This window comes from Geotrypetes seraphini, chromosome 8 (assembly GCF_902459505.1).
Source record: "Geotrypetes seraphini chromosome 8, aGeoSer1.1, whole genome shotgun sequence".
NCBI lineage: Eukaryota > Metazoa > Chordata > Amphibia > Gymnophiona > Dermophiidae > Geotrypetes > Geotrypetes seraphini.
In genome coordinates this window covers 103,318,225-103,339,384 of record NC_047091.1, presented here as the reverse complement: position 1 = coordinate 103,339,384, position 21,160 = coordinate 103,318,225, and the positions used below count along the sequence as shown (strand labels likewise).

General features: G+C 46.4%; 1 protein-coding gene across 2 annotated transcripts in view; it reads right to left on the bottom strand.

The window, feature by feature from the left end:
* CRTC1 (CREB regulated transcription coactivator 1) overlaps nucleotides 1-21,160 on the bottom strand; it is a 387,940-nt gene that overhangs the window by 12,780 nt on the left and 354,000 nt on the right. For both annotated transcript variants that reach the window (XM_033955481.1, XM_033955482.1), the window contains one exon: nucleotides 3,246-3,329. In XM_033955481.1, the coding sequence (XP_033811372.1) occupies nucleotides 3,246-3,329 (84 nt within the window). The remainder of the gene's footprint in view (nucleotides 1-3,245; nucleotides 3,330-21,160) is intronic.

Below are 21,160 nucleotides of genomic sequence, written 5' to 3'. Positions count from 1 at the left end.
GCGCACAACGAACTTTATGTCTTGATCCGTACAACGAACTTCGTTTCACACAACGAAGTCGCCCGAGCTGTATCCTTCCGCGCAGGCACTGCGCTTAACTGCCCTCTCTCCGCCTGGTTCCCTCTTGCCCCCCCGACTCCCCGACACGATCGGGGCAAGAGGGAGCTCAAGCCCTCTTGCCCCCCCCCCGACTTCCCCGACACGATCGGGGCAAAAGGGAGCCCAAGCCCTCTTGCCCCGCCGATTCCCCGACACGATCGGGGCAAAAGGGAGCCCAAGCCCTCTTGCCCCGCCGATTCCCCGACACGATCGGGGCAAGAGGGAGCTCAAGCCCTCTTGCCCCCCCGACTCCCCGACACGATCGGGGCAAGGGGGAGCTCAAGCCCTCTTGCCCCCCCGACACGATCGGGGCAAGAGGGAGCTCAAGCCCTCTTGCCCCCCCCCGACTCCCCGACACGATCGGGGCAAAAGGGAGCCCAAGCCCTCTTGCCCCGCCGATTCCCCGACACGATCGGGGCAAAAGGGAGACCAAGCCCTCTTGCCCCGCCGATTCCCCGACACGATCGGGGCAAAAGGGAGCCCAAGCCCTCTTGCCCCGCCGATTCCCCGACACGATCGGGGCAAGAGGGAGCTCAAGCCCTCTTGCCCCCCCGACTCCCCGACACGATCGGGGCAAGAGGGAGCTCAAGCCCTCTTGCCCCCCCGACTCCCCGACACGATCGGGGCAAAAGGGAGCCCAAGCCCTCTTGCCCCGCCGATTCCCCGACACGATCGGGGCAAAAGGGAGCCCAAGCCCTCTTGCCCCGCCGATTCCCCAACTCCCCGACAATATCGGGCCAGGAGGGAGCCCAAGTCCTCCTGGCCACGGCGACCCCCTAACCCCACCCTGCACTACATTACGGGCAGGAGGGATCCCAGGCCCTCCTGCCCTCGACGCAAACCCCCCCTCCCCCCAACGACCGTCCCCCCCAAGAACCTCCGACCGCCCCCCCAGCCGACCCGCGACCCCCCTGGCCGACCCCCACGACACCCCCAACCCCCTTCCCCGTACCTTTCTGTAGTTGGCCGGACAGACGGGAGCCAAACCCGCCTGTCCGGCAGGCAGCCATCGACGGAATGAGGCCGGATTGGCCCATCCGTCCCAAAGCTCCGCCTACTGGTGGGGCCTAAGGCGCCTGGGCCAATCAGAATAGGCCCGGGAGCCTTAGGTCCCTCCTGGGGGCGGGGCCTGAGGCACATGGGCCCAACCCGACCATGTGCCTCAGGCCCTGCCCCCAGGAGGGACCTAAGGCTCCCGGGCCTATTCTGATTGGCCCAGGCGCCTTAGGCCCCACCAGTAGGCGGAGCTTTGGGACGGATGGGCCAATCCGGCCTCATTCCGTCGATGGCTGCCTGCCGGACAGGCGGGTTTGGCTCCCGTCTGTCCGGCCAACTACAGAAAGGTACGGGGAAGGGGGTTGGGGGTGTCGTGGGGGTCGGCCAGGGGGGTCGCGGGTCGGCTGGGGGGGCGGTCGGAGGTTCTTGGGGGGGGGCGGTCGTTGGGGGGAGGGGGGGTTTGCGTCGAGGGCAGGAGGGCCTGGGATCCCTCCTGCCCGTAATGTAGTGCAGGGTGGGGTTAGGGGGTCGCCGTGGCCAGGAGGACTTGGGCTCCCTCCTGGCCCGATATTGTCGGGGAGTTGGGGAATCGGCGGGGCAAGAGGGCTTGGGCTCCCTTTTGCTCCGATCGTGTCGGGGAGTCGGGGGGGCAAGAGGGCTTGAGCTCCCTTTTGCCCCGATCGTGTCGGGGAGTCGGGGGGGTCAAGAGGGCTTGAGCTCCCTCTTGCCCCGATCGTGTCGGGGAGTCGGGGGGGCAAGAGGGCTTGAGCTCCCTCTTGCCCCGATCGTGTCGGGGAGTCGGGGGGGGCAAGAGGGCTTGAGCTCCCTCTTGCCCCGATCGTGTCGGGGAGTCGGGGGGGCAAGAGGGCTTGAGCTCCCTCTTGCCCCGATCGTGTCGGGGGTGCCAGGGACTACACGGAGTCACCCACCGTACCACCCGATTCGGGTAAGCGCAGGTATCGGTGGGTGGCTTATTTGCGGGGGGGTGCCTTATTTTACATTTTTTTCTAAAAAGGGGGGGCTGTCTTATTTGATGGCCCTGCCTTATCATCGGGGAAACACGGTAGAAAAAAAAAAAAATGAACAGTTAAGTCCCAGTTTTTGCCGCTGAGACTCTGCCCTCTCACTGTAAAATTAGACTCTACTTAGTCTGTCTTTAAATTTAAAAAATGTGTGTTGTTTTAAAAAACAATTATGTTTTTAGATGTATCTAAATAAAAATAATAACCAAAAATTTATCTTTTTTTATGTCATCTTAGCATATTTTATGCTACAGAACGAATTATTTTGTTTTACATGTATTCTTATGGGAAAACGCGTTTCACACAACGAACGTTTCACATAACAAACTTGCTCCTGGAACGGATTAAGTTCGTTGTGTGAGGCACCACTGTATATATCTTTTAAACTTTTTTTTCTACCCTTATTAAATTTTACAGTATTGTAAACCGTCTAGGAACACGTTGATAGACGGTATATCAAATTTGAAATAAACTTGGAAAAAAAAAAGAACAGGAAGGAGGGCTAGCTCTGGCAGTTTTGTGTCCTGCCATGCAGAGGGAGCTGGATTTAATTCCTGGCTCAGATCTTTGACTCTGCAAACTGGCCAAGTTTAGGGATGCCATAGAAGCATAGTTTTTTTTGAGGGGATGGAGGCCTAGTTATCACAGTGGCAAAATAGGGTAGCCAGATTTGTAACCCATGAGAGTACTCATGCATGAACCCCAGTTGAAAACTGTCACAGTGGATGACATGACTGGGATCAATAGATGCTTACAAATGAAAACTTGCTGGGGAAAAAAATCTCCATACTCATGGCACCAAAACCCAACTGGAAGCCCAAAGAAGCAAAAGGAAAAAAAAAGTCCAAAGACAGCAGCTGTGTCAAGATATATACACAGAATGGAGGTACATAGTGTCAAACCTCACTTTTAGCAGAATTGGAGTTCTGACAGACTTTCAGATCATTTTTATCCTATGTGGCTATTCTGAAAGGTCTGTATTCATTGAGCAGTAAGCCCTTTCCTCTGGATATCACCACTTAGATGGAAATATTTATAAAGCTAACCTTTAGGAAATCAGATGATACAAGCAATTTAAAAAAATGAGTTCCAAAAACAAAATTCAAAGCCACAGTTAAATGTACTCACCTGGTGGGAAAGGGCATTTGTCTGCCTGGTAGCCATCTGCTGATCATAGTATGAGTCACCAAATACACTCCCAAGGATTGAATGCTGAAAACAAAAACAAACTTTGGAGGTCATTTTAGAAAGTTTTTCTACGTGTAAAGCCTTTTACACGCAGAAAAGGGCTTTTCTAAAACTGTGCAGCTGTATTCATGAGCATCGGTACACATATAATTATGGCTCTGATTATACAAAATCTGCCTAATGTTAGGCACAGATTCTATAAAACTTAGGCATCCATTATAGAATCACACTTAGCGTTGCCTAAGCATGTTTAGGCAGCACTCAGCATCCTAACATTTAGGCATCCTCAATTTATGCCAGTATTTTCTATGCCTAAAGTTAGGTGCCGATATCAGAGCTTAACAGCACCTGATTCAAAAAGAGGTGCCTAACTCAATAACAAGCCCATGCTCCACCCCCTAACAATGCCTACTTTTAGTGTAGGCAATTTAGGCTAGGTGCCTTTTTATAGAATTGAGTTTGGAGCCTAACTTTCAATTAAGTCCAAATAAAGCTGATTGTCAAGTGTTAAGTGTCAATATAGGTACTGATTAAGCCCATTGCTCAATTAAATTAGACGCTGATATTGGTGCCTAACTTTAGGTGGACTTTATATTACACATGCTGTCCAGTAGGCTGTTGTGATATATGCATTTATTTTATAAAATATGTGCATACAAGCACATAATATACACACATATTTCTACCTGTTTCTGAGCATATTTTTCTACCATATTTTCTATCAATATGTTTCTACCGTATTTCTACCTGTTTCTGAGCAGGTATAAGTTTATATGCACATCAATTTGGGCAATAGGAAGAAAACAGGGAAAAATTCCACAAGAAATGACAAATACAGAAAAATAATCTGTGTATCTGGATGATATAGGAGCCAATATTAAAGTCCACAAAGGTGTATAAAATCTTTATTCAAAATCCAAGTAAAAGAAAGGCAGATAAGGACAGGTTGTTCACCCTCTCCAAGGTAAGGAGAATGAGAGGGCACTCTCTAAAATTGAAAGGGGATAGATTCCGTATGAACATAAGGAAATTCTTCTTCACCCAGAGAGTGGTAGAAAACTGGAACTCTCTTCCGGAGTCTGTCATAGGGGAAAACACCCTCCAGGGATTAAAGACAAAGTTGTACAAGTTCCTGCTGAACCAGAAACTACGCAGTTAGGGTGCTGGTCTTTGACCAGAGGGCCACCACGTGAGCGGACTGCTGGGCACGAAGGACCACTGGTCTGATCAAGCAGCGGCAATTCTTATGTTCTTATGTATGATGGTAAACAATATACAGCAAAATGCAGAGACTTAAAACAATCCGTGTTTCGGCTCTGCTAGCCTTCCTCATGAATCCTCAATAAACAAATATCATTAAGTGAACAGAGGGGATGAATACTATAAGTATGAAAATGAATGAGACTGGTGTGAAAATACTACGAGATTTAAGTGTGAGCAAACAGACTCGTAAGTGAGATTTAATGAAGTGAATGTGAAGTGAAAAACACTGTCACTCATCATACTAATTTAACTTAAATCAATGTCCAAAGGAGACATAGTAAACATGAAGCACTTGGAAAAGCCATTAGGTTAGAGGTGAAACTAAATAACTATTTAGTGCCACACCCAAGAGGTCATAAACCTATTACCGCATTTTCCGCTCCATAAGACGCACTTTTTCCACCCCCAAAAAAGGGAGTGCATCTTAAGGAGCGAATACACCTCCACCCGCCCCCCGGCATTCTGCTGCTGCTCATCCCCCACCCCTGGCTTTTGGTGCTACTTGCCACCCTCTTACCCACTCACTGCCACAGGAAAGGAAAAGAAGGGCTGTCGGTATGCAATTGGGCCCACAAGTCTTCCCCAAAATTAATTCTGACGTTGGAGAGAATGTCGAGGGGAAGGCTTGTGGGCCCGATTGCACGCCGCTGGCCCTTCCCTTCGTGGAGTTCTGGCAGCACTGGGCGAGTGGCGGACCAGGGAGGAGGAATAGGCGCAGCAAGCAGGCTTTGGTGCGGGAGGGAGGCAGACTATGGTGCGGGAGGAAGGCCGGTAGGCTTCGGTGCGAGAGGGAGGAAGGACGAAGGCTGGAAGGTAGTGAGGAGGAGGAGGCAGAAACTCAGGACATAGGAAGGAAGGAAGGAGGGAGGGAGGGAATAGAAAGAGATAATTATTGGGCCTGAGGAAGGAAAGAAAGAAAGAACTATCTAGTGCAACCAGAAATCACCAAAGGTAGGATTTCAATTTAGTGATCAAAATCTGTCTGCTGCAGTAAATTTGTCTATTTTTTAGGGGGCTGGGTTCAGAGGCACAATTTGGTTTAGAATATTTCTTTCTTGGTTTTTCCTCCTCTAAATCTAGGGTGTGTCTTATGGTCAGGTGCATCTTATGGAGTGAAAAATACGGTATTTATCTTGAGAGCACAACAAATGCAAATAAAGCTGAATCAAAAACATGCTAGTTAAGAAATCAAATTCCATCAATGCTGTATGCACAGATAAAATAAAAAAATAAACACAATATGAATTAATAGTTATCTATATAAAGCAATTAATACAAAATATATCATATAATGCTGGTTCTGCATTAAAAATGTAACTGAAGACCATATTTTTCAAATGGCAAATGTTGTATAGGCAGTCCCTTGATTAAGAACGGGTTCTGTTTTTTAAACCATTCTTAAGTTGAATTTGTATGTATCTCGGATCCTAGTAAATTCCCACCTCCACCTCCTTGAGGCCACTCTTACATTCCTTTCCATCCATCCCACTGTTCCTTCTCCACCATCACATCCTACATTACTCCCTCATCTCTCTCTTCTCCATGTATCTTTACTTCACTCCTCTCCTACCACCACGTCCAATAATTCCAGCTAGTAACCTGACCAAATAATTTCCAAGACTCACTGGTCTGCCGTAATGCGCATCCAGGCAGGCAGAAACTCCAATAGCCAACCCCCTATCTTTAGAGGGGTCTTCGGCTTCCTGGCATCATTGTGTCTTGTTGGTAGGTCGGGTAGGACAGGCAGCTGCTGGCTGGGAGCGCTTGTAGCCCGCATAGCGACCCCTGAAGCCCCATGAATATCTCTGCGATGAGGAGGGAGAATTGTGTTTGTAATCACAAAAGTAAGCCACAAAAGTTAGGATGCACAGACCCCTTAGGTCTGGCCCTACTATCCAGCAGAGACTTTGGACTACGGTCCATCACAGCATCCAAGAGATCATCCAATCCCTTGCCAAGCAATAACGACCCCTTAAAAGGGTTGCCTAAGAGGTGGAATCCCCAGCCCACTGCCGAACCCTGAGCATTCAAAATACAGTATATAGATAGGGGTTACCAATTTAAGCAGAATATACTTAAGGTAGAGTGACTTAAATGGTATTGCACAAATGGAAAAGTCACTACATCAAAATGACAATAATGTTACTCTGTTGCTCATATATTGTTTGGTAGAACTCTGCTCAGAGACATGAAGGCAATTTGTTACGCCTCACCACCCAATCATTGCAGTGTTCAAACGATATATGTATATAAAGAATAACTTTAGTTGTTATATCGCTAGCTTTTACAGCTATGCGAGCTTTTCATCCAAGTAACAATTGTTTGAAAAAATGACTTGAAAAACTTATCTTTAAAGTGTGGCTGGTTCCGACGTGCCACGTTTCGACCCTGCGTCAGGGAACCGGCAGCAAGAATAGTTACAATGGAGGTGACAGCTCATGAAAAAACCCCGCGCTTACGCTGAATATTGAACGCTGTATCTCTCAGAATGTACGTGTGTGCCACAAATGACAGTCACAGCAGCTTTGACTCCTAAATTAGCTGTTTCAAAAATTTTCCTGAGGATCACATCCACCCGGTGATCCTGTATATCTTTTAACACACTCAGAACCAGCCACACTTTAAAGATAAGTTTTTCAAGTCATTTTTTCAAACAATTGTTACTTGGATGAAAAGCTCGCATAGCTGTAAAAGCTAGCGATATAACAACTAAAGTTATTCTTTATATACATATATCATTTGAACACTGCAATGATTGGGTGGTGAGGCGTAACAAATTGCCTTCATGTCTCTGAGCAGAGTTCTACCAAACAATATATGAGCAACAGAGTAACATTATTGTCATTTTGATGTAGTGACTTTTCCATTTGTGAACCCTGAGCATTCAGCAGGCCAATATCGAATAGGCTGAGACCTTTGCTAGTACTCTCAAAAGGTCATATAAGCATCTGCCAAGTAGTCCATCCCAGCCATAAGAAGCTGAGAAGGATCCACTGCAGCAGTCTCTAGCGTACGAAGCCAAGCCATATACGTGTGTGCCACAAATGACAGTCACAGCAGCTTTGACTCCTAAATTAGCTGTTTCAAAAATTTTTCTGAAGATCACATCCACCCGGTGATCCTGTATATCTTTTAACACAACACCCCCGTCACTAGGTAGCGAAGTGTGTCGGGTCACCTGGGCCACCAAGGAATCCACCATGGGTTGTCCCAGTAGTTGCTGACACTCCTGCACCAGAGGAAACAAGGGAGAAATGACCCTAGCATTCCGCAAGAGATCCACTGGAGAGTCAAACTGTTCTGTGACTAAAAAACTCAAATCCGGATGCCAGGGAAAAATTGCAAATTGGGCACGCATACTGCAGAGCCATGGTGAAGAAGTGGAAGAGGAGGAACAAGTAGGCTTGTCATCCAAGCCCGATTCCTGCAAAGATTCAGTAATCAAGATAGGGAGCACCACAACTTTAAACAATCGCACCACAGTCGGATCATCTCTAGGATCCGGAGCCTTGAAGGGATCCGCGGATCCAGTACCCCAATCCGGATCCTCTAATCCAGGGAATAAATGATCAGCAAGGTCTGGATTCCTAGCTGGAGTCTCCTAAGCAGACTATGAAGAAGATACAGCCGAGGTGGCCTGAGATTCTGACATCCCCGAGGAAATACCAGCACTTCGTGACGTCGTAGGGGCAACAGAAGAACATCCAGCAGCCAGATCCCTGGAGTGAAACTTGGACCACAAAAATCTCATGAACTCCGAGAAGGCATTTGGACCCTGAGGCATAGAGTCACCTTTAGATGATTTAGACTTGCGCTTCTTAGGCTGTGGAGGGTCCGTCTTGTGGCTGGCCGATAAAGGCGCAGACCTAAGCCCCGAAAATAAAGATGGCTGCCCTAATGGGCTAGCTGAGCATGTTATCACCTGCTTCTGCGGAAGCTGAACCTGAAATTACCGCCCTCCTTTACCACACCACACGGATGCTCTAAAAGTGGCAAATTTGCACAAAATTTACATGAATCCACAGTTGGAGACCCTGAGGACTCCATCCCAGCAGTTTTCCTGGCAAAAAATTGAATTTTGAAGAAGCAGGGAGAAGTTGAAAAAAAAAAATTGCTGGATCCAAATTTGCACCAAAAAATGCAATAAAGTCGCCCTTTCCGAAAATAAAATATATTGTATATTTCAGGTGGGAAAACCCAGGGGAACACTAGAAAACCCTCAAAACCCTTCAAAATTAAGTTTTAAAAATCATTCATAGAGCCTATCAGCTCCTCTTACTCACAGTACTGAAGAGAGACACTGCACCTGCTCTCTAGCCTCTGTGAAAAGCCGGAGCCAGAATTCACTGCCACACTGCTGGAAAAGCTGTTACCAAGCTGATTCTTCGGGCTGCTGGTCAGACCCACTGTCTATGCCTCCACCCCTGCGTACCACCGAATGTGCACCAGGACGGGCTGAGGCACGAAAATGCGGAACACCGCCGAACCCCCTAAGCGTGCTGAACGGTCTGCGCTCGACCCTCCACTTAATGGAGTGAGACCAGGTCAGGGATGGCCCTGAGCTCCAAGGAAGATTAGCAGACCGGCTAACAGGTACCCCGAAGGGATCGGCCTGTCAGCTACAGACCGAAGTCTGTGAAGGCAGCTTTTCAAATTTCTTGAACACGAAAGAACCGTGAATGGGGACGAAACTATGTCGAATTAACAATAAATGTGGGAGAGCAGTACTCTAACACCTGCAGGCATGCATGAAGCAGAAAGACTGATGGGAGGAGCTAAGCTAGTCTGCGAAATACTCTAGAGATGGAGTGGAAAACCTGGAATGGTTCTCTTCTGCAATCCATGTGAGTAAAGGGAAATAACCCTATGGTCTAGAACAATGGTTCCCAACCCTGTCCTGGTGGACCACCAGGCCAATCGGGTTTTCAGGATAGCCCTAATGAATATGTATGGAGCAGATTTGCATGCTTGTCACTTCCATTATATGCAAATCTCTCTCATGCATACTTATTAGGGCTAGCTTGAAAACCCGATTGGCCTGGTGGTCCTCCAGGACAGGGTTGGGAACCACTGGTCTAGAACAATGGTCCCAACCCTGTCCTGGAGGACCACCAGGCCAATCGGGTTTTCAGGCTAGCCCTAATGAATATGCATGAGAGAAATTTGCATATAATGGAAGTGTCAGGCATGCAAATCTGTTCCATGCATATTCATTAGGGCTGTCCAGAAACCCCGATTAGTCTGGTGGTCCTCCAGGACAGGATTGGGAACCACTGGTCTAGAATGTCTCACCTATTGCACTGGAACAGACATTATATATTTTGTATTTATTGTATTGATCACTATTGATTCATGTTGTATTTATTTTTTTATTTTCTTTGTGCACACAGCATTGATGAAATTTGAGTTCTTATCTAGTTTTTGTTTTCATTCAGCTTTATTTGCATTTGTTGTGCTCTTAAGATAAATGGTAGGTTTTTGACCTCTTGGGTGTGGCATTAAATAGTTATTTAGTTTCACCACTATCCTAATGGTTTTTCCAAGTGCTTTGTGTTTACTATGGGCTAGATGCACTAAAGTCAGTGATCGTTGATAAACCCGTTTTCACAGCTTTAGCGATTATCTTTTACTGACCCGATTCACAAACGGCTCACCGCATGTTTTTCCCCTTGATCACCCATTTTCTGATCCAGCCAAGCAAATTAGCTAAAACCCCATGCAAAGTAACCATGCAATTGATGCACCAACATTGCTTGGCTATTCCCCCCCCCCAAAAAAAAGGGGGGTTTTAGCGATCGGAAAAGCCGACAGGTCTGCGTTGTTTGTTTGTTTTTTTCCAATGGCACAGATATTTTGCATGTGTTACATGCTGGCTTGACCAATCAGGGCTTTAGGCTCCTTCCTCAATATCCTTGATACAGAGGGAGGTGCCTAAGACCTGATTGACTTAGATGCCTAAGGCCCCTTCCCCTTGGGAGGGGCCTTAAGCGACTGAACCAATCAAGGCCTTTGGCCCCTCCTCATGCATCACATGATGCACCGGCAAGGGGAAGGCCAGCCATTTAGGATTGGTGGGCGTGAAACAGGAGCCTCAGAGTGGGCTTTCTGATTTCAACTTTTTAAAAAGGTATGGGGGAGATTTGAGGGTGTGGCCGTTCAGTGGCAGGAGGGAGTGGGCATCTTTCCAGCCATTTTGGGGGGTTCCAGGGGGGCCAGTGGCTCAAGGTGCCTAGCGCAGGGGAGGCCATGGTGTGGGATGTTCTGCGTGACAGGAGAGAGTGGGTATCCCTCCTATTTTGGGGGAAGGGGAAGGAATTGGTCTGGGGGAGTGGATGACGTGGGGGGACAGGACTGGTTGGGGGCATAGCACAGGGGTATTCGGCCAGGCAGGAGGGAGTAGGCATCCCTCCTGCCATTTTCGCTGCCAAGGGGGAGTTGTTGGGGAGTACCATCAGCACGGGAAGAGGGGGGGGGGCTTTTTTCTTTAATGGGCTAGTTTATACTTGTGTAACACACGCACATCTCTACCATTAAAAAAAACACCAAAAAACCCAAACAGCAGTGACAGGAGGCTGCTTCCCCTGTCACTGCTGTTAGGGCTCTGCACATGTGTCATTCGCTCACCTCCATGCAAATTATTTGCATGCAAACTTGATAGCGCATCGATTGCTCCTGGAGAATCTGCTAGAGAATCGGCCAACAGCGATTCAGTTGGTATCTTTAGTGTATCCAGGCCTATGTCTCCTTTGGACACTGATTTAAGTTACATCACTAAATTGGGTGATTTTTTTTTTGATTTTTTTTTAGTTTATATCTTGTTTTTACTTCATGTTCCCTTCTTTAAATCTCACTTAGAGTTGGTTTGCTCATACTTAAACCTCATGGTATTTTCACACCAATCTCATTCACTCTCACAATCACAGTATTCATCTCCCCTGGTCACATAATAATCTTTGTTCTTTATTGAGGACTCCTGAAGAAGGCTAACATACCTGAAACATGGACTGTTTTGGGCCCCTGCCTTTTGCTGTATATTGTTTACTATCATATATATCTTTTACTTGGATTTTGTATGAAGATTTTATACACTCTTGTCGACTTTTGGACTATTATATTAGCTTCTGTATCATCCAGGCACACCATTCTTTCCACTTTTTTCCTGTATTATACATCAATTTGTGCACCACTGGGGCTGCTTCTGAGTGTTCATTTTATTTCATTTTTAAAAAATTATTTTGCCTTTATAAAATAGTTATCCAAACCAAGAGGAACTATTATATGTCTAGGACAGTGATTCTTAACCTTTTTTTGAGTCTTGGACTCCTTTAAGAATCTGATGAAAGCTATGGACCCCCTTCCCCAGAAATATTCACATAAACACAACTTTGCATGCAATGAATATAATATACTTTATTTATCGAGATTTGATTGTCTCATACATATATGACATACATAAAGTATTATGAAGCTTTAAAGTAAACAATAAAACAACACTCCTTTTTATGCAAAAAGTGATGACCACTCTTAATTATAATTGCAAACTTGCAGAAAACATAATTATACAGAATATGACTGATTTTATCACAAGATTTTATACACCTAAATCACTACTCAAAACATTTTTTCGTGCCCTTATTGGGGCGGTGTAGTCATCATTGGTCTTTTTAGGCATGTACACAAATTGATAAATATTCTTAATGGCAGGCTTAGAGATAAACAACTGTGTGTTATAGATTCTAAAAGAAGAGCACTTAGCTTCTGCCCGACGGCTGCCCAATCGTTTCACTATACAGTTTCCTCAGGGGCTGTGCCACTTCTATAGTCCGCACATCAGCCTTAATTTTTACTTGCTTGTTTCAAATTAACGGATGATTCTTTTTATGCCCTGAAATCTAAGTCTTAGGCGTAATTTGTGATAAAATCAGCCATATTGTGATAAAATCAGCCATATTCTGTATAAGTTTGTTTTCTGCAAGTTTGAAACTGTGGTCCATTTGAACACTCTCAATTATGAAATACAATCCTCTTGTGCAAATTAAAACAGATCTACTACATTTGCTACTACCATTCCTCTTACTATTACTACTACTACTACTACAACTACTCTCTCGTCATCTGCAAGAAAAACCAACAGTTCCGGGCTGTATAGTGAATATAAATGTTACTTCTTATCTGACCCTCACGGACCTCCTGAAACCCATCCATGGACCTCAGGTTATGAACCCATGGTCTAGGAGAACTCAAAATACTACATAATTAAGCAATCTCACTAGACAAAATTTTTTTCCCCCAAGAGCAATATAATTCAGACTTTCAGCAGAACCACGTATGACTGGAATCCCCATCCCCATGTTGACTTTGATTAAAAAGATAAGTGTTTATATTTTTAATGTAACTCTATAAATGAGAATTCAAAGTATAAAGATTACAATTCTTGAGGAAACAGACTAATGACAATGATGTGTAAAACTTTGTGAAAGCACTGCTGAAGGTCCAATATAATGCTCTATAAAAAAAATTATTTTTGTCTAGTGAGTGTGGTTAATTATATTGCCTTTATAAAATAAGCAACTTTTCACTTTTTTAGGCCCTGCTTTATTCATAATCTAACCAGTGTATTGCAAACTATGTGCCATGGTACACTACTGTGCAGCAGCAGATTCCAGATGTGCCGTGAAACGTCCAAGGAGAGGCGCCAGCTGACTGCTTATAGGACGTGCTCTCTTGCAGCGAGAGGCATGTCCTATAGTCAGCCAGCGACTCTCCTGCTATCCGAACCTCTCCCTCTATAAAACCCCACCACCGGCAGCAATAGGAGTCTCAGGGCTGCGGCTGGAGCACATCCACATATGCATGGATGTCCATGCACTTCTGGATACCCTTCAGCGACGGGCCCGCGTTTAGTGTGCCACAGCTTTAAAAAATTTGCGGCACACTGATCTAAACACATGTAACCTGAAATACTATTTGCCAAACAAAGAAAATTAAAATAAAGCTCCATCTCTTTCCATTACATGTAATTAAATATATATATTTCTTCTTTATTACTGAACATACAGAATCTGGAGTAATCATGAATTATCCACATAAGCATTAAATTTCTCCCATATCACCATAAGACTATGCCAATTTCTTAATGAAACAATCAACATTCCTGTCTTCAAAATTAGAAACATAAGAATAAAGCATGTGGAGAATGAATAAATGACATCACACTGTAAAACATGAAGACATAACAGTGTAAACTTCCTGCTGTCAGTGTCCATTCAGAATCATGCAACATTAAAAGAGATTATTTACTTACCCTGGTAAGCTCTTTTTCCAGTAGATAGGTGAGACATTCTAGACAGTAGGATTATTTCCCTATAGTCGCGTGCTGATGCAGAAGGAATCCACTCTGAATTTTTCACTCTGCCTCTGTTATACTTCACTGGGCTCTCTAGCTCCACCTTCAGTTAGTACTCAAGCACGTAGAGCAGGGGTGTCAAAGTCCTCTTCGAGGACCGTAATCCAGTCGAGGACCGCACTGATTTCATTGTATGCTAATAGATCTCATGCATATTCATTGGGGAAATCCTGAAAACCCGACTGGATTGCGGCCCTCGAGGAGGGACTTTGACACCCCTGACGTAGAGCCACCCAATACACATGAAGTAGAAGCATCATTAGCAACAGGCTTAAACAAACTGTTCTGCTCATAAGTAACTAGACAGTACCATACACTGGCTTCAAAGGAGCTCAGACACTACTCAATAAAATAAAATAAAATATATACAGTCAAACCTCAGTTTGCGAGTAACGCAGTTTGCAAGTGTTTTGCAAGACGAGCAAAGCACTTTAGCAAACTGACTCGCAAGACGAGTGTTGACTCGATAAACGAGTCCTCCAAACCACCATCGCAAGTGCTACCTGAACAGCTTCTTTGAAAGATGCATGCGCCAAATTTCCCAACATGGTCATCTCGTAACCAAGGAAACCCCAAAAGATAATGATCCTCAAAAGAAAACTTTACCATCACCCTCCCTTCGAAACCCACCTCCAAATTCTCACTCCCTTTTTTCGGCAGCCTCCGACTGGTGGAGAGCAAGAGCCGGTGTCAGTCCCCGGATGTTGGCTCTGCGGGTGCATATGCAGTCAAGGGTACCGTCAGCGGTGAGGGTTGAAAGTGGCACTTAAAGTTAAGCGGGAGGGTGACGCAGTCGTTTACAACACAGCGCATGCAGGGGGAGTGAGCTGAGCTGGTGGATGACAAGGAGACTCGCAAGACAATCCTGTGCGTGTCATAGGAGAAGGAGGTTGGGCCCATGAGTCATTTTTTCTCCTGCTGCTTCGACGTCCATATCGGCTGCCTTTATGGTCCTATGCTTGGTTTCTGCTGTTGCTGCCGTCGAGCAGGCCTGGCAGAGTGCTCCAACCTGCGAGGATGTGTGGGCTTGCAGGAGAAAGATGAGGACACAGAGACGGCGTGGGCTGCTAGTGCTCTTTCATCATCAAGGTGGGTTGTGGAACGAATCGTCTGAGTTTCTATTATCCCCTATGGGGAATGTTGCTTTGATATGCGATAACTTGGAGAAGCATAACAGACTGAAACAGTAGACAGGAGCAGGAAGGCGAGAGTCTAGAATGTTTCACCTATCTACTGGAAAAGAATTTACCAGGCTAAGTACATAATCTCTTTTTCCAGTGCAATAGATGAGACATTCTAAATCAGTGGTCACAAACTCAAACCCTTTGCAGGGCCACATTTTGGATTTGTAGGTACTTGGGAGGGCCTCAGAAAAAAAATAGTTAATGTCTTATTAAAGAAATGACAATATTGCATGAGGTAAAACTCTTTATAGTTTATAAATCTTTCCTTTTGGTTTAGTCTTAATAATAATATTGTAATTTATAGCTAAAGAGACATATAATCAAGAAAGTGTTTTATTTTACTTTTGTGATTATGATAAACATACCGAGGGCCTCAAAATAGTACTTGGTGGGCCGCGAGTTTGAAACCACTGTTCTAGATAGGAACGTACAAAAGCAGTCCCCCCTAAAACTAGGGTGGGCTTGCTGCACTTACCCTTAAGACTGAGACCCAAAGGTGGAGTCATGTCTTGCCGCCATGTCCACTCTGTAGAACTTAGCAAATGTATGAATAGAAGACCATATCACCACTCTGCAAATCTCGTCAGGAAAGACAGATCTAGCTTCGGCCCACAAAAAAGCTACACTCCTGGTACAATACACCTTGATGGAAACAGGAGACTGTTTCTGTGAAAGAACATAGGCTGACAAAATGGACCTATGGATCCATCTGGAAATTGTGTCCTTGGAAGCGGGAGCTCCCTGCTTAACTGAATGAGTCAGCACAAACAAATAGTCAGAGAGATGAAATTCATGGATGACCTGAGAACGCAGAAGAACTCTGCGCACATCCAGGCGGTCCTGTGTCTTGGAACCTGTCAGTTGAAAGGCAGGCAAACACTTCCTGATTGACATGGAAAACTACCTTCAGCAGGAAGGAAGAAACCGTCGGAAGGGAAACCCCCTCACCTCCAAATTATAGAGGAAAGGATCCCTGCAAGACAAAGCCTGCAATGTCGACACATGACACGCTGAAGTAATGGTGACCAGTAAAAACAGTCTTGTGCATCAAATCCAAGAAGAAAACATCTCGAAGATGCTCAAAAGGAGCCTTAAGAAAGTTAGACCACACCAAGTTAAGGTCCCAGGAAGGAAAAGGATGCTTAATTGGTGGTCGTACAGGAATAGACCCCTTCAAGAATCAAGCAACATCAGGATGTAATGCCAAGAAAGACCAATACTTCTGGGATCTAAAACAGGAGAGCCTGACCACTTGGACCCTAAGAGAAGCCACAGTGAGGCCTTTATTTGACCCAGCCTGAAGAAAGGCAAGATCAGAGCTGAATAAGGGTCCACCTGGTCCTGAGCACAACAATGCTGGAAGGCCTTCCATGCCTTAGCATAAGTCGACACCATTGACGACTTCTTAGACTTCAGGGCAGAATATCCTTTATGCTCCAAGACTGTGTACTCAATAAGAGCAAAGTGACCTGGATCTTCAATGGAGATGGGACACTGCAAGAGAAGGTCCGGAGAGGTGCTCAGTCAAAGGATGTGACCTCTGCACAGATCTGGGTACCAGGTCTGTGAGGCCAATCTGGAGCCACCAGAATGATGTGGCCCAGATGAGCAGCAAACCTCCGAATGACCTGGCCAATCATCAGCTGAGGAAAAATATACAGAATCTCCTCAGGTCATGGCTGTACCATAGCATCGAGTCCTGTGCTGCTGGGCTCGGATCTTCAACTGAAGTGATCCACTTTCTTGTTTTTTGCCATGGCCATGAGATTGAAGCGAGGCCATCCCCAGTGCCTCACTATCATTTGGAACGCTCTGGAGACAGGACCCACTCACCCGAATCCAGAGTTTGTCTGCTGAGGAAGTCAGCCTAAACATTGTCTACTCCCATCACATGAGCTGTTGGCAGTGCTAGGAGATGACGCTCCACCCAAAGAAAAAGAAGGCGGGATTCCTAAGCTAGAAGAGTGTTCTTGGATCCTCCTTGATGATTGACCTAGGCTACTGCTGTTGCATTGCTGGGGAAGACCCTGACCCTTGGCCTTCCAGAGTCTTCTGCAATCTCATCAGAGTAAGCCGAATGGTTCTGAGCTCTAACTGGTTGAGGAACCACTTTCGCTGAAAGGGTGTCCAACTTCCCTGAACAGGAGAGCAATTGCAATGGGCTCCCCAACCCTGAGGGCTGATATCCAGAAGGCAATGTGTAGCAGTACGCCCCCGTGGAGCAATTGCGGGAGAAGTCACCAGTCCATGCTTGCTCGGCCTCCAGAGTCTAAGGTAGGTAAGCTTGCAAGGCATCCCTGTGCCAAGTCCAGTGAAAGAGCAAAGCATGTGGAAGAGGATGCCTGTGTGCCCTTGCCCAAGGAACCACATCTAGTGGGGCAACCATGGATACCAGAAACTGAAGATAAACCCATGTTAATAGTCGGCTGCTCTAGAAGGGGAGAAACCTGGGCACACAGGTTTTGCCAGTGGGCTACTGGTAGATAGATGCGGCCCACAGCTGAGTCGAAGAGAATGCCCAGGTATTCCAGCGACTGCGTGATCATCAAATAGCTTTTATTTTTGCATGTAACTCATCACGACTACCATCACCTTGGTGCAGATCTGGGGTGCTGTTGCCAGCCAAAAATGCAGAGCCAAGAGTTTGGTAATGCTGTTCCAGAACATGAAACCGCAAAAAGTTGCAGTGGGTTGGAATAAAGTAAATTTGTAAATATGCTTCTGTGAGAACCAGAGAGGCAAGAAACTTCCCTGAGGCCACTTCTGAGCCTTTCTGGGCACGAGAAAGTATGTAGAGTATCTGTCTAAGCCCGAGTATGTAGCCTTCTGAGCATGAGAAAGTATGTAGAGCAGGGTTGCCCACACTTTATGGGCTTGCGAGCTACTTTTATAATGACTAAGTCAAAATGATCTACCAACAATAAAATTAAAAAAAAAACACAAAGCACACTGAAAGGCAGAGAAAATGTTAATTATTCATATTCTGGGTTATTTCAAAGAGGTCACGGCAGATGACTTCATGCAATGTCACCTCAGTAACAAAATACAAAAATAGACAAATACACCCCCTCCCTTTTTACTAAACCACAATAGTAGGTTTTAGCATAGGGAGTTACGCTGAATGCCTCATAACTCTCAATGCTCATAGGCTCCCTGCGCTAAAAAATGCTATTGCAGTTTAGTAAAAGGGAGCCATAGTGCAAAATATAGACAGCAGATATAAATTCTCAAAACCGACACATTTTGATCACTAAATTGAAAATAAAATCATTTTTCCTACCTTTGCTGTTTGGTGATTTCATGAGTCTCTGGTTGCACTTTCTTCTTCTGACTGTGCATCCAATCTTTCTTCCTTTCTTTCAGCCTCCTGTATGTTTCCTCTCCTCCAGACCTCATTCTCTCCCCCAACTTTTTCTTTCTGTCTCCCTGTTCCCCCTTCTTTCTGTCTCCCTGTCTGCCCCCTTTCTTTCTTTCTCCGTGCCCTCCCCCAAGCCACTCAGTTTGCTGCCACCGCCATCGGGGAACAGCCCTCAAGCCATCGCCGTCCCAAGCTTTCCCTGCAGAAGCATCGCGCTGACCAGCATTCCGCTCCCTGACGTCAATTCTGACGTAGGAGAGGAAGTTCCGGGCCAACAAGGCATTTCTCCTCATTCCATCCAGCCTGAGACCCATCTCTCCTTGATCCAGCATTTCCCTTCTGTGTCTGTCAGAATTACCATTCCATCTATTTTCCAGCATCACCCTTCTTTGTGTCCATCTCACCTATATCCCTATCTCACCACTTTTTCAGAATCTTCATTTGTCTCTGTCCTTGTCTTTACCCCATGTTCACCATTTGCCCTTTCAATGTCTTTATCTCCCCCCCCCACACACACTTTTTCAGCATTACTTCTATGTCTCTATTTCACCTCCTCTTCATGTCCCCTCTGTATCTCTATCCTTATTCAATAGGTCCTGCTTACTCTTTCTCTTCTTTGTGTCACTATCTCCATTTTCAGCTTTCCCCCCTTTTCCTTTGTTAATGCACCCTGTAGCCAGAATCTTTCCACCCTCCCTCCACTCCGGCCCAGCCCAGTATGAAATATTTCCTTTTGTTTCCCTCCCCTCTCTCTTCTGCTTTCTCACCCACGAGTCCTGCAACTGGCCCTCTCCCTTCTACCTGCACCTGGCAAAACCCCCCTGCTCCGCGGCTCTCTTAAGCAACTCGTCAGCAGCGGTGATCAAGACAAGCTGCCGACATCGAGGCCTTCCCTCTACGAGTCCCGCCTTTGTGGAAAAAGGAAGTTTAAACAAGCGGGACTCGCAGAGGGTAGCCCCGACGTCAGAAGCTTGTGTCGATTGCTGCTGCTGAGTTGCCGAAGAGAGCCGCGGAGCAGGGGGTGTGGCCGGAAGCAGGTAGAAGGGAGAGGGCTGCTGGAAGAGGTAGAAGTTCCGGAGTATGACACCGACCCGGGCCAGGATGATTTCTTTTTCAGGCTGTTGCTGCTGCCGCCGCCACGCCACCACGCCCCCCCCCCCCCGGAAATGACAAAAACAGCCTAATGCCCGGCGTCGGCGTCTTTGACGTCGGGGAGAGGAAGGCTGATAGGCCCGGTAGATCAGGACGGCAACACGAGTCTATCACAGAGCCCGAGATGGGCTCTGCGATCGACTCACGTTGCCTTCCTGAGCTACCGGTTGATCGCGATTGACGCATTGGGCACCCCTGATGTAGAGTATCTGTCTGGGCAACCTCGGCTCTAGAGCTTGAATATCCTGCCAACGCTGAACTGTAGCTGGAATCTTGAGCGCCATCACTGGGCGACATGTAAAAAAGTCCATGAACAAATTTGGTAGAGGCCGGGCAAATTCCAACTTGTAGCCCGACCGAAGAAAATCCAAGACTCACTTATCGGATGTAATGTGCACCTAGGCGAAAAAACAGACTTAGAGCCCAGCCTCTCATCGGAGGAGGCGCATCCCTCGGCCTGGCGCCATTTTGTCTCTTCAGCAGGAGGTGCAGAACTAGAGGAGGAAGGCAGGTCTAAGAAGAAATCTGTGGCATGGCACTTGCTTAAGGTCAGGATCATTGTGAGCCATGAAATTAGAACAACCAGAATCTCAGGAGGGTCTGGGTCTGCTATTAGGCAGAGCCTTAGGGCGACGGTCCATTCTAGAATTCATGAGGTTGACCAGACCATAGTCAAAGAATAACTGCACCTGCAAAAACAATCCAGCCAAAGTAGCCTTGGAAATGGAATCAACAGTCCACTGTCTGAACTAAAGCGTTCTGTGGGCAGAGATGAAATACGCTGACACCTTTGTCAAACCCGTATAAGCCATACAATGCCTCCGCTATATAACCCAAAAGTTGAGAGGGAACCACCGCATTTCAGAGAAACTGGCTTGTGTGACAAAAGATGTCGCTTAAGCAGCTTCAATGACTAAAGCAGCTGCATCAAAGAGTTTCCTGAGGACCACATCCACATGGCAGTCCTGCATATCCTCTAACACTACACCACCCACACTGGGGAGAGAGGTGTGTTTAGCTACCTGAACCACCAAAGAAACCACCCTGGACTGATCCAAAAGCCACCAACACTCCTGTTTCAGAGGATACCAGTATGACATAGCTCTAGCAATTTTCAGAGTCCCCTCTGGAGAGTTAAACTGTTTCGAGACCAGAACATACATATCAGGGTGTCAGGGGAAGGTAGCAGACTGCAAGCACACACCACAAAGCCAGAAGGAAGAAGTGGACGGAGCCAGCTGAGTTACCAAAATGAACACCTGCAAAGATTCAGAAATAAGGTCCAGCAAAGCAGGAGATTCAAATAAGCACAGGATCATGAGAGCATTTCCAAGCTCCAAAAACCCCAGAAGGATCCACAGATCCAGCACACGGACCCTGATCTCCCACCCTGGGAAGCACTGTACTTTCAAATAAGGGGTCAGCAAGTCATTCACATCAGGATACCCCAGACCAGGGTCAGACAGCAAAGGCACAGTAACCAGATGATGCT